The 17,638-nt window shown below is 40.8% G+C and overlaps 1 protein-coding gene across 2 annotated transcripts in view; it reads left to right on the top strand.

Annotated features, from left to right (window-relative positions):
• vps50 (VPS50 EARP/GARPII complex subunit) overlaps positions 1-17,638 on the top strand; it is a 117,356-nt gene that overhangs the window by 60,738 nt on the left and 38,980 nt on the right. For both annotated transcript variants that reach the window (XM_084920134.1, XM_084920133.1), the window contains exons 14-21: positions 4,077-4,168; positions 4,354-4,448; positions 6,916-7,014; positions 8,324-8,414; positions 11,044-11,229; positions 12,472-12,590; positions 14,074-14,180; positions 15,175-15,296. In XM_084920134.1, coding sequence (XP_084776260.1) covers positions 4,077-4,168; positions 4,354-4,448; positions 6,916-7,014; positions 8,324-8,414; positions 11,044-11,229; positions 12,472-12,590; positions 14,074-14,180; positions 15,175-15,296 — 911 coding nt within the window. The remainder of the gene's footprint in view (positions 1-4,076; positions 4,169-4,353; positions 4,449-6,915; positions 7,015-8,323; positions 8,415-11,043; positions 11,230-12,471; positions 12,591-14,073; positions 14,181-15,174; positions 15,297-17,638) is intronic.

Here is a 17,638-nt window from a genome sequence, read left to right as displayed (position 1 = left end):
AACATGCAAACAAAGTGAGGGCATCAGGACAGAAAAGAGGAAGCCAAATGAAAACTAAACTAAACAGAAGAAAAGAAGGCTACAGAGGGCTAAAGAGCAGCAATTGTAGGCTGTGAATAATGGAAAGGAAGTGATGTTCAGTGATGAATCACCAATCTGCAGCGGCCGTGGATATGAAGCTGGAACGCTTGCTGTTCCTGTGGCGTTCCAGTGAAATGACCACCTAAAGGAAAAATAAAAATATCCCCAATCAACTGTTCCCAGTGGCCATCAGAACTGAGGTTATGTTTTTGGCAGGATTTACGTGCGTGTCATTCTTTCTGAAGCAATCGTTGTAATGTCTAGTGTTTTGTAGGCAAGTGGATGCTAATTTGGAATGACAGCACACAAACTATTAGTTATTAGTGCAGTGTTAAAAATGGTGGGAAGGATTGTGTGCTTCTTTTCGTACTTACTCTTTTTGGCACACACCCCGTGGATCTCAGTATTGTGTCATGAATTAGTCACTTACAGTTTCTGCTCTCAATTTTATCAGAGCTCTTAGCTTTCACGACCTCTCTTCTACTTGTCTTCCCCAATTTTTGTCCCCCCCTCTCACACTGCCTCACATCCACTGCCGTCCGTGTGCTCATTAAATTGAACCCCGATATGTCAAGTTGCCATGTCACCAAGTCTCCTAGGCCTGCGTTCTTTTGTCTTTCAGTGAATGATGCGATGGTGTTTAACAACAGCATCCCAATTAATGACTGAAATTAAAACCAGAGATTGGTATCTGTTAAAAATCCCCAGACTGGATTGTTTGTTTTAAAGCAGCTATTATTATTATTATTATTATTATTATTATTACAAATGTAATGTTATGGATGTAGAATGAAAGTAAGGGCTGTGACGGTAAATGAAGGGATGGGCTGATGTTAAGGTAAGCAATGAAAATACTCCCAAGAGGCAAGACACGTAGATGAGTAAGGCCACACATTTCATATCAGATCAACCCCCCGGGAATTTCTCAGTGTGAAGATTGCAATCAGTTGGTGGGACGAGAAGATAATCATCCATGATAGGCAGGTGCAAAAATATTCTTGCTGACCGGAATTTAAATTAGATCTACGGTTTTGCATAAAAGTTGCATCTCCTTGTCTATTAAATCATTTTGTAGGTCTGGTGCCTAAAGTGAACATTATCTATCCTTGGTAACAGGAGGGGGAGTTTTCATCCTGATGACTATAGAAATGTTTGACCATGTCTGTGATTTAAAGCAGTTACAGTGGGGGAAAATAATTATCTCATCCACTGCTGAATTTGTAAGTTTTCTCACTTCCAAAGCAATAAACAGACTCAAATTTTTACGGTAGTTTCATTTTAATCGAAAGATCACTGCCTTCTTTAGACACTCCTTTGTTACCTTGGCTGTATGTTTTGGGTCACTGTGATGCTGGAAGACGCATCCACAAGCCATCGTCAGTGTTCTCGTCCAAGACGCGTTGAAGTCATCCTGTACCCTTAGCAGGGAAAAACAGCCCCGAAGCATAATGTTCCCACCTCCGTGCTCGACTGTGCTGATGATGTTCTTCAGGTCATACTCAGCATTTTTCTTCCTACAAACACAGCGAGTTGAGTTATGGGAACGATGCGAGTGCTGAGAGATTAACCACACCAACAGTTGTCAGCTTCTCACCCAGCTTGATGTTCTTGTAGCTCACTCCAGCCTTGTACAATCTCGTCCCTGATGTCCTTTGACAGCTCTTTGATCTTGCCAATAGTAGTGGAGAGGTTGATGGAAGACATTGAATCTGTAGACATGGTGCAGCATGGGATGAAATAATTATTTCCTCATGTGTAGTTGGGGTAAGAACAACACGTTTCTTAGTGGTTTGATGCTCTAACATTAATTGCTGGGCATAAAATAAACGTGACAAACCTTTTAGGTCATTAAATTTGAGGATTTTCATTCTTTAGCTTTACAAGTTTAAAAAAAAAGTTCATTTTAAACTCAAGATTTAAGCTCTGAATGATCAGGCATCACTAGTTTTACTAAAATATATTTTTGGACTCATTATTCAGCTAAACCACTTGTTGGAGAATTGTTGTATTTTGGGCATCACTGATCTAAAGATTCTTTACTTTTTGAACTTCTTATCTCTGTAACAAAAAAAAGTACACTCAAAGGCATCGAAGTGTCAGTTCATTGAGGAGTTCCTGTGTTTGTTTTTATTTTCCTTCATGTCTTGGATCCAATTTTTTTCTTTTGTTCTGTTTTCTTGTAATGTCTTTTTTCCTGTTTTTTCACTCAGCAGTGACCTAATTCTCCCCTCACAACATCTTGATGTAACTGTCCCTGCTGGCTCTTTCTTTCCTTTTTTGTCATTATATTTATATAATTAGATTTACGCTGCATGTGGGCTGTGTAAATCTAATGCAGATTTATGTGTATGGCTTTTTTCTTCATTTTTTTCTTTTTAAATGGATGCGCTTTTTGTTCCAGCGTTAATATGAAAACACATTCACCACCACAGATTGTTTTCATACGCAGCTTTGTAACGTCACCACATACTTTTCTTTTCTGAGCACATAACGTACACGTACAGTTTTCTCATTTAAAAAATTGCAGGAGATATTTATAGTCGTGCACAGCAGGGCCACTGCACAGATGCTCTGTTTGACAGCAGACGTTTGAGCCAAGCGGAGTTAAATTATGTGTTTGTGTTTCGGTCTGCGGGTCTTTCAGTCATCTTGCTGCATAATTCATGCCTGTTCCCAAATTGAAATTCCATGTTAATCCAATAGGAAGACGATGAAAGGAAAAAGTAATCTATTTGAAAAGGAACCACTGTGCATTTACTTATTCATGTAAATAACATATAGATTTATTCGTTTTAATAGAAAATAGTTACACAGCCAAGGTTTCAAATTCAAGGTCGGGGTATATTAAAGTCCGGGTGAGCCCAAAGAGTTTTTTACTCTTGGATCTGTGTGATGTCGAAGAGAGTGGATTTCCCCTATCTGGTCATCTTATGCATGAAGCTCCGGATGAGGGGCAGATAATCAGAAGAAGCTACCTTAAGAGGAAAGAAACTCAAACAGCTTATTTCAGACAGAGGATGAACTGCAGGGCTGGAAAAGAAACCACCCAAATTAAGATAAATATTTGAATTAATTAATAAATAATCTGCAAATCTACTCTTCTCATGTCTAAGAACGAAACTATGAAGCTAAGCAAGAGACTGGAAGTGTTTAAACTACATATTTACTGTATAAAATGTGAATCTTTAAATCAACTACAAAATAAAAAGCTGGGTTTTCCCAATCGTTTGGTTTTATTTTACGTTACAATAGAATTTAATGTGAAACTGAGAACTGCTCGTTTGTTGACTTACAGGCTAACTGCTCGTGGCTTTCCTAAAAAATTCCCTTCAAACATGAGAGCGGCTTGAATTTAATGAAAGCAATTTTCAGCTTAGGGGAAGCATCGCTGCCGTTTCGACACGCTACAGTGTCGTTGCCACATGGTGGTCTGATCTATCTGATCGGGCAGAGGAAGAAAAATGCACACAGAAAGAGAGGGTACTGACCTGATAATTGAGAAACTAGCATATCTGATGGTGTGACAGTGAACAGGGATCCAGGCCTGTATTAAGCTGTCATCCAGCTTTGTTCTCCTTGCTTCTAGGCTGCTGTCACTCTTCGCTCTCTGTTGGGAGTAACACGATCTACACTCTTGACAGATGCTGACTGTCAGCCACTACAGAAAGTCTCCCATTCTTTAGCTGACAATGAAGGACTTTTGACACCACCTTAGTTCATACATACACCACCGTGTTCCCTTTCATATTAAAATACACCAGTGGAATTTTAATCTTTCATTTAACATAATTACCTTTTTGTGCTGGGAGTGGATTGCGATCCAGTCTTCATTGTGCAAATGCGCATTAAAATTCCTAAATGACTGTCTTTGACTCTGAAATGACAGCCAAGCCAGAAGGTATAGGAGGTGGATCTGAATAGAGAATTTTAATTGGTCACTGTGTGTGTGTGTTTTCGTTTTTAATTCAACTGTATGCCTTTTTGACTACCTGCAGAGGATGCTGCTGCCGCCGAGTCCGATGAGCTGGCCGTGGACCGCAGTTATGTGAAGAAGAAGTTGGAGCATGGACTGACACGAATCTGGCAGGTTTGTTGAAAACTCTGCACCACCGTTTAAAAAAAAAAAAAAAAAAGTTTTTCTGAAGCATTTCTCTTCCATTAAATTTGTATTTCATTTTTTATTTTTTGTTTTAATTTCTGATCCACTTGGAGCTGCCTTATCACAGGTTCTCCTCCCACAAATCACTGTGTCCCTATTATTTCTCTCCACAGGATGTCCAGTTGAAAGTGAAGGCCTACATCCTGGGGACAGACATGTCGAACTTCAAATACGACGATTTCATAGTGGTACTGGATGTCATCAGCAGGTACGCCTCAGGTTTAGTGCAGACAGCTCATGCTTGTATCCATTAATTGGTCCTCATTATCTTGCTATTGCTGTCCCTTCCTCTCTGTGCCCCCCCCCCCCCCCCCCCCCCCCCCCCCCCACACACACACACACACACACACACCTCATCCTTTTTTTTAAGTTTTAGACTCACACTCATTCATTCATTCATTCTCATGCTTCCAATAATGGCAACTGTTTTTTTGTTAACTATAAAGGTAATTTCTCCAAACCCGTTTCTCCAACTCCCCCTTTTTCCTAGTGTACTAAGAAGAATCAGGGATATTTTTTGGGGCCTTTTTCAGTGGGGTACAGTGAAGAGTTACAGGAAAACAGAGCGTGAGAGGAGAAGACGTGCGGCAAAGGGCCGCGGGTCAGATTCAAACCCAGGTATACGGCATATGGGTGCCTGCTCTTCCCAGTGAGCTAAACCAGCGCTCAAGAATCAGAGATGTGGCTCTACAATGTGTTAATGGTGGTGTTTCCTAAATCTAGCAGTCGTGTCGCAGTTACTCATCAAGCGATTATGACATTTTTTGCGTTACACAAGTTCTTTGTTTAGCTCCGCAGAAAAAATATATCATTGATTCATCAGGAACGATCACCTCACATCATAGGAGAGAGACAGAAATGACGAAACAGACTACACTGGATAAACCTTTTTGTGAAACGTTTAAAAAGATGATATTAAATGGATGTGAATATAAAGGAAAGTAATGGAAAAAATAGTGGGTGTTCATATCAAATAGACAGGACATGTGTTTAGCGTTAGTCTTTTTCAGTTTGGTCACACATGGTGCCTACTCCAAAAAACGACTGTTGGCACGTTAACCCTGCCCTAAACCTACCCCAGCACCTCTAAACACAACATCCACAGAAAAAGCAAAAAGTGAAAGATTCCACCAACCCAGAGCTCAAGTTAGTGTGTGCCAGTTCTGCATCAGAAATGCTGTTTCTGCAAGTGTTTACTGTGAGCTGATGGGTTGTTTTAGCATTCTTATCGCTATAAAAGCTCTTTGCTGTGGCTTTCAGAAACGTTGTTAAAAGAAATATCACGTGCATGTCTTCCTGATTAGGATATGCTGTCATTGCATATCAGACACTGTTATCAAGTAAGACTGAAGTACTGTTAAGAATAGATTAACACATTCTTTACTTAAGGGAATAACCGGGTATAGAAATGCATGTGAAACACTGCAGTGAAACGTGTTTTATTCCAAGTCAGGAATTTGAGATTTAGTGATATTTTTTGTTCCAGTATCATTTCTTCAGTATCTCCTCTATAAAAACCTTTATTCTTGTAAAACAACAAAATAAAATAAGGGTAAGAGTTTTGGACCTGACTTTATGTGCTGTTCTTTTTCTGTAATCTTTTGTAGTATTTAAAATAAGCCACATTATCTCGTGTAAAAATAATATTTCAAAAAAGTTGTGATACAAAAACATACAAGTGTTTTCTTACTGTGTGGTTCTATTTTCTATGTGATTTATATCTATTAGTGTATCTCCTCTTAAAATAAAATCACAAGTAAATTTCAGGGCCCCCTTTTTTTAATTCTTTTTTTTAATCATAGAAATAACAGTACCGGTTACAATGCTTGCATACTTGAGATCAAATGTTTTGTAAAGTACAAATGGGGAATATTATTTGAACTGGGTGCTTTAACGGAAAATTCTGTGGTTCCACTTCTTTACCCTCGCGCTCTCTCTTGACTCGCATGTTACAGAGTTACCAGAGCAGACATGTGTACAATGTGTCAGAGCCTCTGCTGGCTCAGCTGTCAGTCACACACACACACACACACACACACACACACACACACACACACACACACACACACACAGCAGTAATCCTCCTGTGGCTTTGAAGCTAAAGGCTGTTTTTGATATTGGAAAACCCGAAGCCATGACTCCTGCAGTGAGAGATCCCAGCACCTTAGTACTCTCTTATCATGTTAGACTTACCTTAGGTTTGTCAGCTGCCTCTAATGTAATGAGTGGCAATTGTTGTTGTTTTTTTTAATTAAACAAATTAACCAACAAATGGTTTAATCATGATATTCCTGACCTGCAGTTGTGGCATCTCTCTCCACACCTAGCTATAAGTGAAGTTATTTCAAAGCTCTAACCTCAAAGGGTGGCTTCAGTGGTTCATTAGGCAGCTGGTTTGTCCTCTCATAGACTTCATCTGATAGGATACCTACTGTAAATGAGCCATCTCATCCCTGCAGCTATCGATAAAGCTGTTGTGGTCATTGCATCTCTCGAGCCAACACGGGCTGCAGAATGCCAGTTTGTCTTAGTGCAGTCTCTTCAAACAGGATGTTTGTTTTAACACTTCCACTCTGTCTCTGTCTTTGTCTCCAGCTCTCCTTACTTTATCTTCCTTCCCTCCCGCCACACCTTTGGATTTGTGATCAGTTTTTCCCGCCAACCTTCTCTTTCAGGTTGATGCAGGTGGGTGAGGAGTTTTGTGGCAGTAAGTCTGAGGTCCTGCAGGAGTCTATCAAACGCCAGAGTGTCAACTACTTTAAAAACTACCACAGGTAAGAAACGTCTGGCCTTCTCTTTGATCATTATCCGAACCATGTGAAAGTTACGGCAAATGTTGGTCGAGTCTTTCAAAGCTAAACATGATGGAAAGTAGATTAAACCATTTCTTAGAAAGCAGGATATCGTTATGTGAGAGAAACCTTTGCACACGGCGATAACCACTTGCTGCCTCCAACATGCTCTATCCCAGGCGTAACCCTCTTCGGAGCTAGATGTGTAATTACATGCCAACACTCACTGAGCTGGAAGCACATTTACATCCTGATTGCATAACCTCCTGCCAAATTCATAAATATGTATACTTTCACGCAGAAGGCTCCACATCATCTGAGGTGATTTGCATTGATCAGTGTTAAGGTTACCTGTCAAGAATCATTGATAACGTGCTTAAATATGATTCCTTTTATAAGCATCAGTCCTGTGACACAAATCGGGTACAGCTTTGGGTTACAGGTGGTGACATGGAGGTGTGAACATGTAACGAAAAAACAGAAAGAGGTCAAAGAAACCCAGAGACGAAGAAGACTCAACCAAACACACACACACCTTTACACCGTGCCATTCAGCGTGCTTTATATTTACCCTCCAGCAAAGTATGTCTATGTTTCGCCGTCTGGTTCCTGCGGTAACACACCCGGTCATCAGCGGGGGTGTACTGTCAGCCTCTGGATGCAAAGCACAGACTGACATTGTCAGAGTTCAGGCATAATAAATATTTTAGAACTCCAGCATTGTTGATACCCGCATGGGTTTTTTTTGTTTTGTTTTGTTTTTTTCGTGCTGAGCGATTGAACTAGTCTCAAGGTTTTAATGTCCTCTGATTCACAGTGGATTGAATTGAAGAAATACAGCTGTCGAGTGGACGAGTGTACAGTATTACAGTGAATATTCGACACTGTCTTTTGTGTTTTTTTACTTTCATACTTTAAACGCCTTAAAGAAAAGAAACAAGCAGCACTGCTGTGTTTGAAGTGAACACCGCACTGACATTTCACTCCGAAGGAAGGATACTGACCTAGCGGGTGAGCACCTTGGGTGGCTGCTGTGAGCTGTGATCACAGTTAGCATTGAATCGTGTTGCAAACAGCACACACAGAACTCTTCCTTCACACTTCGCATTAGTGACCTTTGCAGGCTTTATTGATGTCATTGTGTTTAAATTGGGAGCTGCTTGACTATATGAGGTTGAATTAGGTGATTAATGGACAGATGTTAATGCTTTCGGTCTCTTTCACTTTTTCTTCTTCCTGACCTTTCCTCAGCACTGTGCTCATTCCCTTTTCTCTTTTCGCAACCCCTCAGGGCCCGACTGGAGGAGCTGAGGATGTTTCTGGAAAATGAGACGTGGGAACTGTGTCCAGTCAAGTCTAATTTTAACATAGCCCAGCTTCATGTGAGTAAGAGACACAGCACTGAGGCGAAAAGGTGAAGGGAGGGTGCTTTCATTTATTCCACGCTGTCACTCACTGCTGTGAAATTTGCATGAGGATGTGAAACGCTGAATCTGCTCAGTGACGTGTGCGCGCATGCAACCGGGTGCAAGTGCGTAAAGTTCACTGCTCATTATAAAACGCAGATGAAGATCAAACGGCTGCTGTCCCTTATGGGATATATGTTAGACAGTTTTTCTCACACTCATGAGCCACAGTTAAAAAATACAACCTTTCCTATGGACTGCACATCCATCTCTGAATCTCCTATTCCACCACATCCTATTGGATTAAAATCTGGAGGCCGTCTCTGTACAGTGAACTCAATGTCACATTCAGGAAACCAGTTTGAGATGATTTGAGATGGCAAGTTAACCTGCAGGAAGCAGCCATCAGACGATGGGTACGCTGTTCATAAAGGGATGGAAATGGTCAGCAGGAATACTCAGGTAACACTGTGGCATTTAACAATGCTGAAGACATTCCAAGATTAAGTAGAAGAAAACATTTTGAAATCTGAATGTACAGCTCATTGCACTTCAAAGCAACACTGATGAATGGAAAGGAACGTAAAGAAAATGAATGCAGTGAACTCGAGTATTTTTTCATCTTTATCTTTTTTCCTTCATCTCTGTTTTGCTTATACACACAAAACAATAAATATAGGGAGTGCAGAATTATTAGGCAAGTTGTATTTTTGAGGAATAATTTTATTATTGAACAACAACCATGTTCTCAATGAACCCAAAAAACTCATTAATATCAAAGCTGAATGTTTTTGGAAGTAGTTTTTAGTTTGTTTTTAGTTTTAGCTATTTTAGGGGGATATCTGTGTGTGCAGGTGACTATTACTGTGCATAATTATTAGGCAACTTAACAAAAAACAAATATATACCCATTTCAATGATTTATTTTTACCAGTGAAACCAATATAACATCTCCACATTCACAAATATACATTTCTGACATTCAAAAACAAAACAAAAACAAATCAGCGACCAATATAGCCACCTTTCTTTGCAAGGACACTCAAAAGCCTGCCATCCATGGATTCTGTCAGTGTTTTGATCTGTTCACCATCAACATTGCGTGCAGCAGCAACCACAGCCTCCCAGACACTGTTCAGAGAGGTGTACTGTTTTCCCTCCTTGTAAATCTCACATTTGATGATGGACCACAGGTTCTCAATGGGGTCCAGATCAGGTGAACAAGGTGGCCATGTCATTAGTTTTTCTTCTTTTATACCCTTTCTTGCCAGCCACGCTGTGGAGTACTTGGATGCGTGTGATGGAGCATTGTCCTGCATGAAAATCATGTTTTTCTTGAAGGATGCAGACTTCTTCCTGTACCACTGCTTGAAGAAGGTGTCTTCCAGAAACTGGCAGTAGGACTGGGAGTTGAGCTTGACTCCATCCTCAACCCGAAAAGGCCCCACAAGCTCATCTTTGATGATACCAGCCCAAACCAGTACTCCACCTCCACCTTGCTGGCGTCTGAGTTGGACTGGAGCTCTCTGCCCTTTACCAATCCAGCCACGGGCCCATCCATCTGGCCCATCAAGACTCACTCTCATTTCATCAGTCCATAAAACCTTAGAAAAATCAGTCTTGAGATATTTCTTGGCCCAGTCTTGACGTTTCAGCTTGTGTGTCTTGTTCAGTGGTGGTCGTCTTTCAGCCTTTCTTACCTTGGCCATGTCTCTGAGTATTGCACACCTTGTGCTTTTGGGCACTCCAGTGATGTTGCAGCTCTGAAATATGGCCAAACTGGTGGCAAGTGGCATCTTGGCAGCTGCACGCTTGACTTTTCTCAGTTCATGGGCAGTTATTTTGCGCCTTGGTTTTTCCACACGCTTCTTGCGACCCTGTTGACTATTTTGAATGAAACGCTTGATTGTTCGATGATCACGCTTCAGAAGCTTTGCAATTTTGAGACTGCTGCATCCCTCTGCAAGATATCTCACTATTTTTGACTTTTCTGAGCCTGTCAAGTCCTTCTTTTGACCCATTTTGCCAAAGGAAAGGACGTTGCCTAATAATTATGCACACCTGATATAGGGTGTTGATGTCATTAGACCACACCCCTTCTCATTACAGAGATGCACATCACCTAATATGCTTAATTGGTAGTAGGCTTTCGAGCCTATACAGCTTGGAGTAAGACAACATGCATGAAGAGGATGATGTGGACAAAATACTCATTTGCCCAATAATTCTGCACTCCCTGTAAGCGTACCAAAGAACCCTCCTAATAAATGGACTTGCATGGGAATTTTACATGCCTTTATCACTTTACTATGCAGGCAGTGTATTACTTGGCCTTCACTACAGTATGATTTAAGCTTGCGTAGTGGAATTCCTCACAGACGTCCTGTACAGATGGTGATTTAGCTTTTGTTGTGATGCAGCCCCTTAAAATCAAGTGGTCAAAGGTACTGTGTACAAGTGACGTGTTAACTGGAGTTCTTGGCTCTGTTTTCTTTTAAATTACCTCTAACTTTATTCATTTTAAAAGTCTCGCAGACTTTTTGTAGGATACTCTGATCAGTAACAATTCCCTGTGCGTCGCTGTGTCCCATCTTCTCCGATCTAGGAGTTTAAGTTTATGGGTCAGTGTCGCTCGCCTTCGGTGTCCCCGAGTAGGCAGGCTGCGTCTTCGACCAGCTCGGCCCAGGAGGAGCTGTCCCTGTTCCAGCAGTACCAGCGAGAGGGAAACCCCTTTGAGATGCACATGGAGCACAAGGAAGAGGAGACGGAAGATGTGCTGGCATCCAATGGGGTAGGTGTTAGGAAAAACACTCCATCTTGTAAAAAAAGTTAAGAATAAGTCGTGTCTGTTGAAAGTTGAAATCTGTTATAATACTGCAGTATTTTTAGGAATATGGTCATTTTGGAAAAAGTCACAAGTTAGAATTGAAACACAGAACTAGATTTGATTATAGAGCGTGCGTTTCCACCAGCTAGATAAACCCACTTACATAAGTATGCCTAATTAAGCCTGCCTATAGAGTCAAACTTCAGACAAGTTCATAAGGAGGTGAACTGATTTGAGAAATAATCAGCGTCCCTCAAGCTCTCATCACCAGGGTCATGACAAGCGTTTATTAGGGGTTTAAGGGCAGCCGTGCAAAACGTGCCATAGTCATTACAGGGCTTTGACACACTGTCTAACAAGTAATGTTAGCCATTCAATAGAAAATAAACTACTGCTCTTGTACTTGGCTAATGATTAACCCAAGAAAAGAGTTTCATGTAATGTAGCTGATTTTATTTTCTTTGAGTTTTTTAGTGTCCAGGCCTCCGGTATAGGAATCCTTTTAATTTCTTAATACATTTTCGGGAACTGTGTTTTGTGTTAAATATAAATTAAAAGCACTTTGCTTTTAATTTAAGTAGTGTCCCTTTTAGGAAATAACAACTACTGCCTCATGCTACAGAGGCTACTCATCTGCTCCTCCTATGGAAAACAATATTTCTCTTTCAGATTTCAGTGGTGCCCCCACACCTTTGCCTTTGCTTTATGATGACATATCAACATATCTGTATAAGCCTTTGGTGTTTGGCTGCTCATAAGCGTGTAATCCTTTATATATGATGCTTGTGCTCCCTCGGCATGTAGAAATATTGCTTTATTTCAGTAAGGTATAATATGAACTCTCTTGTGAGAGGTGAATACATTTTGTGCCCTCCCAGCAGTATGTGAGGTATTTGAAGTGTTTATTTGTTGCTTTGTGGGTAATTTAATCACAGAGCGTTAATGCAGTTTGTTTTTATTAGTCTTCCACCATTTTTATCTTGGGGGAGTGGGTTAATACTTTGTGCTGTTTCAAAATCTCTGTGGACTCTTTGTTGCTGTGTCTTGCGACCAACAGCGCCGGCACCATTTCCCTGTGGAGTTGGACTTTTTTCACACCTGTCTTAACACTTGTCTTCTCTCTGTTTCACCCACTTTATCTCAACTCTATCCACCGCTTTTTTACCCCTGACTTCAACCTCATCTTTCTCTTCACCGTTTCTCAAGTACGAGTCAGACGAGCTGGAGAAAAGCGTGTACCAGGATTACGACAGCGACAGCGATGTCCCAGAGGAGCTCAAGCAGGACTATGTTGATGAGCAGACGGGTGATGCTCCTCTAAAGAGGTCAGTTCCATGTCCGGCTCCGAGTGTATGCCTCAAATTTACAGACAGTCCATGAATCTTCTGTTTAAATCCACTTTCAGCTTGTTTGATAACTGGATTTATGTTTGTGCTGTCCGAAAGAGTTGTTAGATTTCAGTTCTGTTCCAGTTGTTTTGAAGAATTAAGTTTCTTGGTTGTTTTTTTTTTTTTTAAATTATATGAAAACTGAGAACATGAATTATAGTTTACTTGTTTATCTTATCAGACACGTTGAAGACAGCTTTGGACAGCTGGTACATGGACCAGTTAACAAACAAAATAAATTTTCACTGCTAGCTGTGAAATATTCAAAAAGGGAGCACACCGATTATGTTAATTACACACACCAAACTATCTGTCTGTACTTGAGTCTTCATTTTGAAGGCATTACCCAAGTCTTCACACCTCCAGCACCAACAATTTAAGCTAACCTCTGGCTAACCATGCCAAGTCAGCAGTAAGCTTGTTGTATATCCATGAAAAATCACCCTTCCTTTCTACCTCGGCTAATGCAATTGGTGCGTATTGTAAAATTAGTGGCTATTTAATAATGGTGAAGGCAATTATACACTTCTCCGTTCAGTGTGTTAAAGCACTAATTTTCATTTGAAAGAGGGTTTAATTGCAGCTGGAGAAAGTTTTGTATTTTGCCTCCTTTATTATCAGGGATGCTTGAATTGGAAAGAACCTATCATTTATGCCAACGCTAACTGGTTTAGCATTTCACAGCTTTAACAGTTTAGATGTTCCTCTCGAACTAATTTAGCCGACTTCGTTTAGAACTGCAGCATTTTCCCTGCAGCATGATGGGGTCTTAAATTTTGTGTCACCGTTCAGCTGGGACGGTCTTTGTCGATAAGCCTGCTGTGCTCATTTTGTGTGTGTGTGATGAACTGAACTGCCGAGAACTTGCAGTAAATTAATGTTTTTAGGCAAATCTGAGAGCTGATCTAAAAAAAACGTTAGGATTTGCACTGGAGTCAAAACCTTGATTCATTGCAGTTTCTGTTTCCTGTCTTGTATGATGACATACAGTATTATTTTATGCTTTTTAGTTCCTCGCGTGTACTCACCTGACATTAGTCCACGATCACTAAAATCCTTATTTCCTGTTCTTATAGGCAGGAATTACTAGTGCTTAATTATGTAATGGCTCATATAGTCGCAGAAATGAGACAGACCATGTAATGATTTCTGCCCATGTAATCATTGCTGGCTAATATGGCTTGGCGAGCTCCGTGTCAGGGTCTGGTGCTCCAGGATCACCAGTTCTGAGACTTCACCGCTGGGGTCCCATTTCCTGTGTTGTGAAATGGGTTCTGATTGATCAATTACAAGAACTGTGACCCACAGTGAAGGCTTTGAACCTGGCCCTATCATTTCAGGGGATTAATGATGTTGACACGTATTAGCGAGTCTCTTTTTCCTCATGGTTCTGACCTACTTTCTCTGACTCTGCCACCAGCGTACCCCGAGAAACCATGAGAACCAAGAAGAAGTCCGACTACAACCTCAATAAGACCAACGCACCAATTCTCACCAACACCACCCTCAACGTCATCCGGCTTGTCGGTGAGTCCTGGAAACACACACGCACACACACTCTCATTGATGACTAACCTCTGCTTGCGAGGTGTCCAGACAGTGTGTCCTCTCTGGCCTTCGGAGAGTTTCATTTATTCATCATTAAAGCCTGCAAAATACTGCAATTGGCACGCTCCACATCTGCGTGACTGAACTGCACTAATAGTGGTTAACCTTCGCCCTGAGTTCCTGCCTTCTGTTTCCAAAGAACTGCTTACATGTATAAATATGTGACGTAGCTATAAAGACATGAGAAAAGAGTCTGGTGATGTACCCTCATAATGTGATTTTAGAGAGGAGGTAGCTATCTTTGCTGTTTTGGCTTGACTGCGCATACAGTAAAAAAGCAAAAGAACTGTATCTTGTCACACGCTACATAATATTGATTTAGAGCCACGTGGAAAAACTTGCAGCAAGAAAAAAGACCCCCAAAGTTTGATTCCATACAATCACTTCTAATTCAGTCTCTGCTGGACTTTGATGGAGTTAGATTGCTCCCTGAGTTCTTGGTGCAGAATTTAAGGGAAAGGGTGTGAAAAATGAGAGTGTGGGAGAAATAGTGCTGCCTGGGTAGCAAAGCCAGCTAGATTGAGTTTATTTCTTCTTTTTTTTTATTCTTCCATACATCAGTTCTGAGTCAATGGTAACCTTGTTACACCCCTGTCCCTCTGTAGTTATTGCCTTTATTACCTTTCTGCTGAATTAAATCCTTGCAATTTGTATGCAAATGCAATATGCTCATGCTGTTGTCCTTCCCAAAAAGGATATGGTTCAACCACGATTAACTTACAGTAGTTTAACCCGTTTAATCTCCATCAAAATTTACTCAAGTACACCGCCATTTCATTCTGTGTAAAGTGATGCTGGGTTTCACGGTGCTAAAGAACAGTATGGATGCCCTCTGTGTCACACACAGCACTCGACACAAAGCTTCCATTGTACTCGGATCTAACTGTTACGTCTTTGTCTCCTCTCCCTAAAGGAAAGTACATGCAGATGATGAACATTTTGAAGCCAATTGCCTTTGACGTCATCCACTGCGTATCACAGCTTTTCGACTACTACCTTTACGCTGTGTACACTTTCTTTGGACGCAACGACATGGTACAGTATTCCTTCATCATTGTGGTGTTGTGTCTATCACATCAAGTGTTTATACTGAAGACTAATGAAAAAACGAACATTTGCTAGCCAATAAAAGACCCTTGAAGCAAAACCTTATAACTCAGCCCATCTTCGATGTGGCATTTTTGCATTTATTGGCTCCGGAAAGTATTTGTACAGCAAATTTCCCGCTGGTTTAAAAAATAAAATCAGTTTAAAAAAGTTACAGACATCGATTTGATCCTCAGAAAACAAACCTAAATAAATATTTTCAACTTCAAAGAAGCACAAACACAGTGGGGGCAGTGTCATAGTGTCTGATGTTTTTCTTATGACGGTGCACGGGAATTTGTTTATTGATGAAATCATGAACTTTGCAGGGAAAAAGCCAAAAGATGATACAGTGAACAGAAGTGGATATCTCACCAAGTTAGTCTCCTGAAGCATACCGTCCGCCCCGTTCAACTAAATTTTGCCCAGGAAGAAAGATTATGACCTTCCCAGAGCCCTGATCTGAATCACTACCTACAGGATGCCATAAAGGAAAAAAAGCCTGATGGTCTAGTGTGGAGGAACTAAAAGTTTTGCAAACCTTTGTGAAAGCTATTACAAAATTGAATTGACCCCCTCCATGCCCAGATGTTGTCAAGCAGTTCTGCAAGCTGAAGGATGTCAAACTAAACTCTAATACACAATAAATCTTTAGTGGATTCTTTTGGCATGGTTTTAAACTCTGTGTTTGTAGTTTTATCATTTAATACTCTAAAAAACACCTTCTGTGGAATAAAAGCTGAGCATGTGTTGTTGCCCCATCTTTCCTAAAATAAAGGTTTAAAACCAGAGGGTAATACCTGCTTGCTTTGTTAGCAAGTTAGATCTCCAAACTACACAACATGCATGATAGTTAGTACTTAGTACTAAATCAATGAAATGCTATAATTTTACCCACTAAAATGAAAGGATAGACTTTATGGACAGGCTGGTTAATCAGGAAGCCAGATTATTTGTCAGATAAAACCTCACAAACGGGCTCGAGTGGTCTCGCAGACGGCCAGTTGTGTTAGCACGCTGCTCAGTCAAAGGAGCCACAACCCTGCTTTCAAACCTTAACTAAATACAAACTTAGTTATTAAGTTTTAAGTTATTGCAAAACTTGTCTATTGTACAGTTGGCATAAAGGGGGAAACTGTCTCTGGGTAACAAAACTCCTTTTTGTACTAAGCAGTAAATATGTTTTTAATGCTGTTAATTTTGGTTTTTGGGTTAAAATTTCAGTTCAATTCAATTCAGTTGTATTTATATAGCACAACAACAGTCAGTTCATACTGTAAACTAAAGACCCTACAATTATAAAGCAGCAATAAGATATTTTCATTTAGGTCAGATTGTGCCTATCCTGTTTATGTACAGCAGATGAGTGATTAAAACTCAAACACTGACTGTCTCTCACTCTCTTTCCCCCACATATTCTCCTGTTAACAGTTTTGTGCTCTCGATATTTAAGACAATTAGATAGCAGGAGGCAATCTTCACTTTTTTTGGCAACTTTGGAGTCGCAGCCAAGCGTCAGACTCTGTCACTTCTCTGTTTTTGTGAGAAAACTGGGAAAAAATATCAGCACCTCCAAAGTCTGAAACCATGATCATTAACTGGAAAAAAAAAACAATACCTATCCCTGGTCAGGCAGAAATTTCTGTCGCAAGTGATGAAGTTCATTCACAAGTGATGGAGAGAGAGCGGAGCAGGAGAAAAAGACAAAAAGCCGACTGATGTATTATCTGCAGTGATACAGATGCTGTATCAGTCTGTTGTACAGAAAACAGAGCTGGGTGTGAAAGCGAAGCTGTCAATTTATTGGTCGATCTCCATTCTGCCCTCACCTATGGTCTAAAAGAATGAGATCGCTGATACAAGCAGCAGAAACAAGCTTCCTCTGAAGGTTAGTAGGGCTCTCCCTTAGAGATGGGGCGGTGAGCTCGGTAGCTTAGAGTAGAGCTGCTACTCCTTCACATTGAAAGGTGTGTCAGTCATCTGCCATGGGGAAGATGTCCTGTGGGCAAACTCAGGATATGCTGGCAGGGTTATATATCTGGGCTGGCTTGGTGTCCCCCTGGAAGAGCTAGAAAAGACAGCTGGGGGTATCTGCTTACACTGCTGCTCCCGTGACCCAGCCTCAGATAAGTGGCAGAAAATTGATGGAAGTCAGGAATTTTAAATTTGGAGTCTGTGTTGCTTAACTCACTTTTGGAGACAGACTCAAGAGGCCACTCCAGGAACTGCATTTATTTTTGGCGCTTCCACGGTTGCCTCATTGACTGCTGTTTTCTGATTGTTCCGGATGC

Source organism: Perissodus microlepis, chromosome 22, assembly GCF_051167445.1.
Source record: "Perissodus microlepis isolate ML-2025 ecotype Zambia chromosome 22, ASM5116744v1, whole genome shotgun sequence".
In the NCBI taxonomy this organism is placed as follows: Eukaryota; Metazoa; Chordata; class Actinopteri; order Cichliformes; family Cichlidae; genus Perissodus; species Perissodus microlepis.
This window is presented reverse-complemented; position numbering and strand designations above follow the sequence as displayed.